Raw genomic sequence first — 10,000 nt, forward strand, 5'->3', positions numbered from 1 at the left:
GTTTGAATGAAAACAAGACCGAAACACTGAGGAAGAAGTGTAAGAAGACTCAGACATCTGCATCTGAGACAACTGGAGAACAGCAGAAACAGATTTCGAGTTTTGCAGGAATGAACACGTACAGTCGTCACCCTGCTGTGCATGTAGACACGATTCCTCTGCCTCAGCCAGTTTGGTTTTATGGCCTCTTAAAAATGAGAGGCATTTGCTAGAATTACAAACAACACTCTAAAATAGGCAAGAGCTCGTCAAACTCTGATCCAGCCCATAAACGTGTGTGTTCTTCCCTCAGTACTCCAGACTGTCCAAACAGTACGGGATGGAGATCTACCTGAAGAAAGAGCTTCTCCATTACACTGGGTCAGTGAAGGAGAGAGGAGTGCTGTGCCTGCTGTCCTCGCTCAAACAGGTCACGAGAATCACCTTTCATATCTGATATTATACCCAGACAGCAACATAGTGTCGGCCCAGATCCGGCCCACATCCGGTGCGCGTTGAATTCACATGGGGAGTTGTGGGCCGGATCTGGGCCGACACTATGGGCCCTATTTTAAGGATCTAAGCGCATGGTCTAAAGCGCACAGCACAAGTACACTGAATCCACTTTTGCTAGTTTAACGACGGGAAAAATGGTCGGCGCTCCCGGCGCTGGTCTAAAAGGGTTGTCGCTATTCTCTTAATAAATAATGGGTGTGTTTTGGGCATAACGTGCAATAAACCAATCAGAGTCTCATCTCTTATTCCCTTTAAAAGCCAGTTACGCTCACGCCATGGCGGACTCGCTATTTACACGGCGGAATCTGATAGCAGAAAGACTGAACGCCTCTGTAGCGAGGAAACGGATCTGCTCGAGGTTACAGGTTAAAGCGCAAGCAGACCATCTACGGGACAAGCAGAATTACACCATATCTTTATCTTTTTCATTGTAATTCTTTTATTTTTAATATTTAGCATGTTTGTGTGCTGCTGTACATGTCTGCGTGTGTGTGTGTGTGTAATAAGCAAAGTGTTGTGGGTCATAGCGCCTATAGGCTCATATTACTAACACACTCTTTAAATAACAAAAGAAATACTGCGCCAGTGACTTTAGACCAGGTTTTTTTTAGTGTGTGTGGATATTTCACTTGCCTCAAAATGGCAATGCACTAACAATGCGCCAGAACACACACCTCGTTCTCAGACCATGGGCCACAAATGGCCGTAAATGCATTTGCTATTTAAACAACGCGGCGCAGGACGTGAAAATGAAAAGTGCGTCGGGCTGAAACTAGCAAAACACACTCGCGTCGCGCCTGGCGTATGATAGGGCACTATGTTGCTGTCTGGGTATTTAATTTTTGTACTATCATCAGATGAAATGTCATATGTTCCGGTACGGTACGGTGTGCAGGACCAGCAGAGGAAGGGTGTGATCGTGGCCACGGACTGTAACTTCTCCATGGCAGTGGCGCATCACGCAGCGGAGATGAGGATTCCCGTGTTCGTCATCATGCCGGCGTACAGTTCTCCTCCACGCCTGCGCATGTACCGAGACTATGGTGCCATGGTCATCTCGTACGGCAGCACGGCTCGAGACTCCAGCAACCACGCCAGACACCTGGCCAAAGAGAACGGATACCTGTGTCTAGAGGAGTGAGTCTGACGTAAAAACCCTTTCCAGACAGCAACATAGTGTCGGCCCAGATCCGGCCCACATCCGGTACGCGTTGAATCCACATGTTCCAGGTGTGAGCCGGATCTGGGCCGACACTATGTTGCTGTCTGAGTTCATTTAGTGTTCCAGGTCAAAAATGCTTGTAAATCTCTCATTTTTCTATATTATCAGCAAATATTGGATTCAATCTTTTTGTCAACTTGTTTTCTTTCAGTTAGCACAGGTTTCGTATTTCTTTTTAGATCTGATTGATCTGAGCTCATTCGCCTCAGTTTATTTGAGCTTGAGCTCAGATCATTGATACCTACGATCAATCAGATCCAAAAAGAAACACAAAACCTGTGGTAACAGAATGAAAACAAGAAGATTGAATCCAATATTTGGTAATAAGAAAGTATTACAAGAGATTTACAGGAGAATGAGGCGAATGAGCTCAGATCAATCAGATCTAAAAAGAAATACGAAACCTGTGCTAACTTAAAGAAAACAAGATTGAATCCAATATTTGCTGATAATATAGAAAAATGAGAGATTTACAAGCATTTTTAACCTGGAACACTAAATGAACTCAGACAGCAACATAGTGTCGTCCCAGATCCGGCCCACACCTGGAACATGTGGATTCAACGCGTACCGGATGTGGGCCGGATCTGGGCCGACACTATGTTTCTGTCTGGGTGTGATCTCACAATATAACACATGTAACACAAATTAAACTCTCTTGTATTTGCGCTTCTCTTTGTCTAGATTTCAACTGTTATAGTGTGTCCAGACTTTTGACCGGTCATTTCACTCTCCTTTATTGAAGAACGGATAAAGAAAGTAATCTTTTCTAGTTCTCATCTTCCCTGTCTGTGGCCTTGTCTGAGGTTTTTAGGATAAACCCTTCAGAGAGTAGAAATGAACTACATGATAAATGATAGAAACAGACACAAAGATCCTCTTGAGTGAGTCAAAGGTCTGGATGAGACAGCAACATAGTTTTGGCCCAGATCCGGCACACATCTGGAACATGTGGATTTAACGCGTACCAGATGTGGGCCGGATCTGGGCCAACACTATGTTGCTGTCTGGGTAATATTACTGAATATTAACTTTCTTTTAGATCCCAAAGGAGACAGTGGCTGCACTTAATCACTGCACTATTATTATACACTGCAAAAATGCTTTTCTTACTTAGTATTTTTGACTTGTTTCCAGTCCAAATATCTAAAAATTCTTACATCAAGATGTATTTACTAGATGAGTAAAATGCTATAAGATTTCATGTCTTGTTTTCCGGGGAAATTAATCAAAATGAAGTGAGTTTTTGCTTAAAACAAGCAAAAGTACCTGCTAATGGGGTAAGAAAAATAATCTAAATTCTAAAACAGAAATAAGATTATTTTTCTTCAGCACAGGTGTGACGTGTGTATCGGCACAGGTGTGACGTGTGTATCGGCACAGGTGTGGCGTGTGTATCGGCACAGGTGTGGCGTGTGTATCGGCACAGGTGTGGCGTGTGTATCGGCACAGGTGTGGCGTGTGTATCGGCACAGGTGTGGCGTGTGTATCGGCACAGGTGTGGCGTGTGTATCGGCACAGGTGTGGCGTGTGTATCGGCACAGGTGTGGCGTGTGTATCGGCACAGGTGTGGCGTGTGTATCGGCACAGGTGTGGCGTGTGTATCGGCACAGGTGTGGCGTGTGTATCGGCACAGGTGTGGCGTGTGTATCGGCACAGGTGTGGCGCGTGTATCGGCACAGGTGTGACGCGTGTATCGGCACAGGTGTGGCGCGTGTATCGGCACAGGTGTGGCGCGTGTATCGGCACAGGTGTGGCGCGTGTATCGGCACAGGTGTGGCGCGTGTATCGGCACAGGTGTGGCGCGTGTATCGGCACAGGTGTGGCGCGTGTATCGGCACAGGTGTGGCGCGTGTATCGGCACAGGTGTGGCGCGTGTATCGGCACAGGTGTGGCGTGTGTATCGGCACAGGTGTGGCGTGTGTATCGGCACAGGTGTGGCGTGTGTATCGGCACAGGTGTGGCGTGTGTATCGGCACAGGTGTGACGTGTGTATCGGCACAGGTGTGACGTGTGTATCGGCACAGGTGTGGCGTGTGTATCGGCACAGGTGTGGCGTGTGTATCGGCACAGGTGTGACGTGTGTATCGGCACAGGTGTGGCGTGTGTATCGGCACAGGTGTGGCGTGTGTATCGGCACAGGTGTGGCGTGTGTATCGGCACAGGAGTGGCGTGTTTATCGGCACAGGTGTGACGTGTGTATCGGCACAGGTGTGACGTGTGTATCGGCACAGGTGTGACGTGTGTATCGGCACAGGTGTGGCGTGTGTATCGGCACAGGTGTGGCGTGTGTATCGGCACAGGTGTGGCGTGTGTATCGGCACAGGTGTGGCGTGTGTATCGGCACAGGTGTGGCGTGTGTATCGGCACAGGTGTGGCGTGTGTATCGGCACAGGTGTGGCGTGTGTATCGGCACAGGTGTGACGTGTGTATCGGCACAGGTGTGACGTGTGTATCGGCACAGGTGTGACGTGTGTATCGGCACAGGTGTGGCGTGTGTATCGGCACAGGTGTGGCGTGTGTATCGGCACAGGTGTGGCGTGTGTATCGGCACAGGTGTGGCGTGTGTATCGGCACAGGTGTGGCGTGTGTATCGGCACAGGTGTGGCGTGTGTATCGGCACAGGTGTGGCGTGTGTATCGGCACAGGTGTGGCGTGTGTATCGGCACAGGTGTGACGTGTGTATCGGCACAGGTGTGGCGTGTGTATCGGCACAGGTGTGGCGTGTGTATCGGCACAGGTGTGGCGTGTGTATCGGCACAGGTGTGTGTGATGTGTGATGTGATCATCTCTCGCCCACAGGGACGAGAGCGCGGTGTATCTGGCAGGCCTGGGCACCGTGGGTCTGGAGATCTACGAGCAGATTCCCGCACTGGACGCCGTGATCGTGCCCACCGGTGGAAGCTGTGCCCTCCTGGCCGGAGCCGCACTCGCCATCAAACACCTGAACCCTCGCATCGCTGTCATAGTGAGTCTCATCTGGTGAAAACTGCCTTCAGCTCCAGTTTCACATGCACTGGGATAAAGCTGAAATTAACTCATGCACACACTGCAGAAACATGCTTTTCTTACTCAGTATTTTTCTCTTGTTTCCAGTTCAAATATCTCAAATTTCTTAAATCAAGAAGCATACAAATGCTGCAAGAGGAACTTATTTCTTTGCAAGAGCACTGCAATATTCCATAAAAAACAAAGAGTTGTCAAATTTGGAATATTCTGGTGAGTTTGCAGCATGACGTGTCTCGTGGATCTTGTGTTTCTAACAGGGTGTTGAACCAGAGGAGTTTCCACTTCTTCTGCAGTCGCTCAAAACCAATTCCCCCATCAAAGATCTCCACTGCAACCCCAACAAGAAACTCTACAGAGGTACAGTCTCTCTCACGCAACGCTTCTGTGTTCTGGTTCTGTTCTGACCGTTTGCTGCTCACACAGATCTGCTGGATCACTCTCTGGGAACACACACCTTTCAGCTGGCCAAGAAACTGGTGGACAAAGTCATTTCTGTCAGGTACACTGAAGCTCTTCATCTGAGCGAGCGTACGCCACTTCACACGCAGAAGTTATGATTTATAATAACAAACTTGAGGCGAAAATTTCCGCAATATATTATGTCTTGTTTTCTGGGGAAATGGGGTAAGAAAAAATAATCCTGTTTCTGTTTAATTAAGATTATTTTTCTGACCCCATTGGCAGATCATTTGGCTTTTTTTAAAAGCAAAAACTCACTTCATTTTTATTTATTTCCACAGAAAACAAGACATAATATCTTATGGCATTTTACTCATCTAGTAAATGCTTCTTGATTTAAGAATTTGTAGATATTTCGACTGGAAAGAAGGAAAAAATACTAAGAAAAGCACTAAGAAAAGCAGTTAATCCGATGCACGTCTTCTCTGTCGAAGGGAGTCGGACGCTCTGGTGGCCATGCTGAGGTTCCAGGAGTTCGAGCGCGCGACCGTCGACGCTGAAGGAGCCTTGGGTCTGGCCGCCATCTTAGCGGGACAACTGCCAGAACTCAAAGGCAAACGGTGCTTACAGCCCCTCACTCACTCCATTAGCATCATTAGCATCATTAGCATCCTAACGGGACACTCGCTGTGAAAAGCCAAAGCCAGTTAGCTGAGGATCTCGTTCTGCTGGTGGACTGAACTCATTTAAGAGATCTATCAACAGAATCTCCTTCAGAAAACAAACACGAGCTGCACTTGATCGACACGTTATATTAATGCATAATCATTTGTCTATGCCTATATATTTCTAGAATTGAATACATTGTTTAAGTGAATTGCTATTGATGAATTAAATGGTAGCACTTTAACAACAAGGTCTCATTTGTTAACAAATTTAATGCATTTACTGGAGAGACAAAATGACTGTAGATCGTCTTGTTACTGAAAAATGAAGTGAAATATCTGCCAGTGGAGTCAGAAAAATACTCTTGTTTTCTCTTTGAGTTAAGAGTATTTTTCTGACTCCATCGGCAGATATTTCACTTCATTTTGATGCATTTTTCAGTAACAAGACGATCTTCAGTCATTTTGCCTCTTCTCCAGTAAATGTGTCTTGATTTAAGAATGTTTAGATATTAGAGATGGAGAACAGGACAGAAACACTGAGAAGAAGATTTACATGCAAAACCCCTGATAAAGCTTCAAGAGGAAGTAGTTTAACTGTGGAGTGTGTGTGTGTGTGTGTGTGTGTGTGTAGGGTGGCACTGGTGGTGAGCAGTGCAAACATGGAGCTGGACCTGGTTCTGCAGTGTGTGGAGCGAGCGCTGGTTCTGGACGACAGAGTCTTTCGCTTCACGGTTCAGCTGACGGACTGGCCAGGAGACATGACCAAACTACTGGACCTGCTGACCCGAGAGGACGTGCGGTGAGCACACACACACACACACACACACACACACACACACACACACACACACACACACACACACACACACACAGAGACACAGACACAGACACACAGAGACACAGACACACAGAGACACAGACACACACACACACACACACACACACACACACACACACACACACACACACACACAGACACACTCTCTCTCACACACACACACACACACACACACACACACACACACACACACACACACACACACACACAGAGACACAGACACACACACAGTGACACAGATACACAGACACACACACACAGACACACACACACACACACACACACACACACACACACACACACACAAGTCAAGTCAAGTATATTTGTATAGCGCTTTTCACAATACAGATTGTATCAAAGCAGCTTCACAGTATTAAATTAAAATAATACAACAAGGTTTGTTTCTAGTGGAATTTATTGATTGATAAAATTTTATTAAAATATCCCCAACTGAGCAAGCCAAAGGCAACAGTGGCAAGGAACCGAAAAACTGCATCAGGACCTAATGGAGAAAAAAAAACCTTGGGAGAACCCAGGCTCAGTCGGGGGCCAGTTCTCCTCTGGCGTTTATGAACTAGAGGCCGGATTTAACTGTAAGATTAAAAGTATTATATGAATGCCTGGCTGAAGAGATGCGTCTTTAATCTAGTTTTAAACTGGGAGAGCGAGTCTGAGCAACGAACAGTATCCGGAAGACTATTCCAGAGTTTTGGAGCTAAATGTGAAAATGCTCTCCCTCCTTTGGTGGATCTGGATATCCTAGGTATGACCAAAAGCCTCGAATTTAGTGATCTTAAAGAGCGCGATGGATTATAGGGCGATAGAAGATCCGTTAAATAAACTGGAGCTAAGGCGTTTAGGGCTTTATAAGTCAGTAGCAATACCTTGTAATTAATACGGGACTTTATAGGTAACCAATGCAGTGATGATAAAATCGGTGTTATATGATCATATTTTCTTGATCTAGTTAGAACTCTAGCGGCAGCATTTTGGACTAACTGTAGCTTGTTTATTGAGGATGCAGGACAACCAGCTAATAAAGCATTACAGTAATCTAGTCTCGAGGTCATGAACGCATGAACTAACTTTTCTGCATCAGAAACTGATAGCATGTTACGTAGCTTAGCAATGTTTCTAAGGTGGAAAAAGGCTGTTTTTGTAACATATGAAATATGATTTTCAAAAGACAGGTTGCAGTCTAGTATAACACCCAGGTCTTTTACTGTAGAGGATAAAGTAACAGGACATCCTACTATGTTAAAGTTGTATTGTGAGAGGTTTTGTGGGCAGTTTTTTGAACCGATAAGTATTACCTCTGTCTTGTCTGGATTTAATAAAAGAAAATTACGCGTCATCCAATCTTTTATATCTTTAACACACTCTGTCAGTTTAGATAATTTAGCGTTTTCATCCGGCCGTGATGAAATATAGATTTGAGTGTCATCAGCATAACAATGGAAACTAATTCCATGTTTCCTTATAATATTTCCAAGTGGCATCATATATATTGAGAATAATAGAGGGCCTAAGACAGATCCCTGCGGCACTCCATAGTTTACTGGAGTTATGATCGATTTTTCTCCATTTAAATAGACAAAATGGTAGCGGTCAGATAAATATGATCTGAACCAGCTTAATGCTTGTCCTTTAACACCAGTATAATTTTGTAGTCGATCTAAGAGTATTGTGTGATCTATAGTATCGAACGCAGCACTAAGATCAAGTAAAACTAGTATTGAGATACAGCCTTGGTCAGAAGCTAAAAGTAAATCATTTGTGATTTTAACGAGCGCAGTTTCAGTGCTATGATGCGGCCTGAACCCAGACTGAAACTTTTCATAGATGTCATTTTCTTGCAGGAAAGAGCCCAGTTGAGCGGACACAACTTTTTCTAGTATTTTAGACATAAAAGGAAGATTTGAAATGGGTCTATAATTTGCTAGGTTATGTGGATCTAATTGTGGTTTCTTAATGAGTGGTTTTATAACTGCCAGTTTAAATGTTCTTGGAACATGGCCTAAAGATAAAGACGAGTTAATAATATTGAGGAGAGGCTCTTCCACTACAGGTAACACTTCTTTCAGTAGTTTAGTGGGTATAGGATCTAATAAACATGTTGTTGTTTTAGATGAAGTGATAAGTTTATTTAACTCTTTTTGTTCTATAGTTGTAAAGCACTGTAATTGTTCTTGAGGGGTGATAATTGAGGCTGAATTATAAGGCGCGATTGAGGACTGAACGTTTACAATTGTGTTTCTGATGCTTTCTATTTTCTCAGTGAAGAAGTTCATGAAATCATTACTACTAAACTGTAACGGGATATTTTGTTCTGGTGATGTCTGTTTATTTGTTAGTCTAGCCACGGTGTTAAATAAAAACCTAGGATTGTTTTGGTTGTTTTCTATTAGTTTGCGGAGATGCTCAGCCCTGGCCGCTTTTAGGACCTTTTTATAACGTGACATACTGTCTTTCCACGCGATTCTAAAGACCTCTAAATTAGTTTGTTTCCATTTACGCTCTAAATTACGGGTTTCTCTCTTTAGAACATGCGTAGTATTGTTGTACCATGGTACTTTACTTTTCTCTCTGACCTTTTTTAATTTAATGGGTGCAACAATATCCAATGTTCCAGAGAGAATGGTGCTCATAGTGCTAGTTAGTTCTTCAAGTTCATCTGTTTGTTTGGGTTCACTGAGCAGCTGAGACAGATCACATAAGCAATTTGAGAAATTATCTGTGGTGGATGGAAGGATTGTTCTGCCTAATCGATAACGCGGCGCCGCATGACATATTACAGCAGTACGTAATATGCAAGTTACCATGTAATGGTCAGTGACATCATCACTTTGTGGAATGATATCTATATTGGTTGGATCGGTTCCATATGATATAATTAAATCGAGTGTATGATTATGACGATGAGTGGGACCAGTGACGTTTTGTGGGACCAGTGACGTCTCCAGCAATTAATGCTTTATCGACGTTGACCAATAGATCTGAGAGAAAATCTGCAAACTCTTTTAGGAAATCAGCGTAAGGCCCTGGCGGTCTATATACGGTAGCCAAGGCTAGAGATAATAGGGATTTTTTTCTTACATCTGAGAGCGTAACATTTAGTACAAGTACTTCAAACGAATTAAACCTGTGACCTGTTTTCTGAGTAACATTGAGAATATCTCTATAGATCGTTGCAACACCGCTGCCACGACCAGTCAGGCGGGGCTCATGCTTATAACAGTATCCTGGTGGAGTAGATTCCGCTCCGATTCTACACACAGACACACACACACACACACACACACACACACTCACACACACGCACAAAGACACACACACAGACACAGACACACACACACTCACTCACTCACT

The 10,000-nt window shown here is 44.5% G+C and overlaps 1 protein-coding gene across 7 annotated transcripts in view; it reads left to right on the top strand.

Moving 5' to 3' along the window:
* Positions 1-10,000, top strand: part of LOC307148891 (L-threonine ammonia-lyase) — a 26,905-nt gene that overhangs the window by 13,084 nt on the left and 3,821 nt on the right. For 6 of the 7 annotated variants that reach the window (XM_079854824.1, XM_079854823.1, XM_079854820.1 and 3 more), the window contains exons 3-9: positions 293-409; positions 1,391-1,632; positions 4,520-4,685; positions 4,984-5,083; positions 5,150-5,225; positions 5,620-5,745; positions 6,425-6,592. In XM_079854824.1, the coding sequence (XP_079710950.1) occupies positions 293-409; positions 1,391-1,632; positions 4,520-4,685; positions 4,984-5,083; positions 5,150-5,225; positions 5,620-5,745; positions 6,425-6,592 (995 nt within the window). The remainder of the gene's footprint in view (positions 1-292; positions 410-1,390; positions 1,633-4,519; positions 4,686-4,983; positions 5,084-5,149; positions 5,226-5,619; positions 5,746-6,424; positions 6,593-10,000) is intronic. The other variant, XM_079854821.1, reaches the window with a different exon arrangement.

This window comes from Squalius cephalus, assembly GCF_949319135.1.
Source record: "Squalius cephalus genome assembly, chromosome: 21".
NCBI classification, from domain to species: Eukaryota; Metazoa; Chordata; class Actinopteri; order Cypriniformes; family Leuciscidae; genus Squalius; species Squalius cephalus.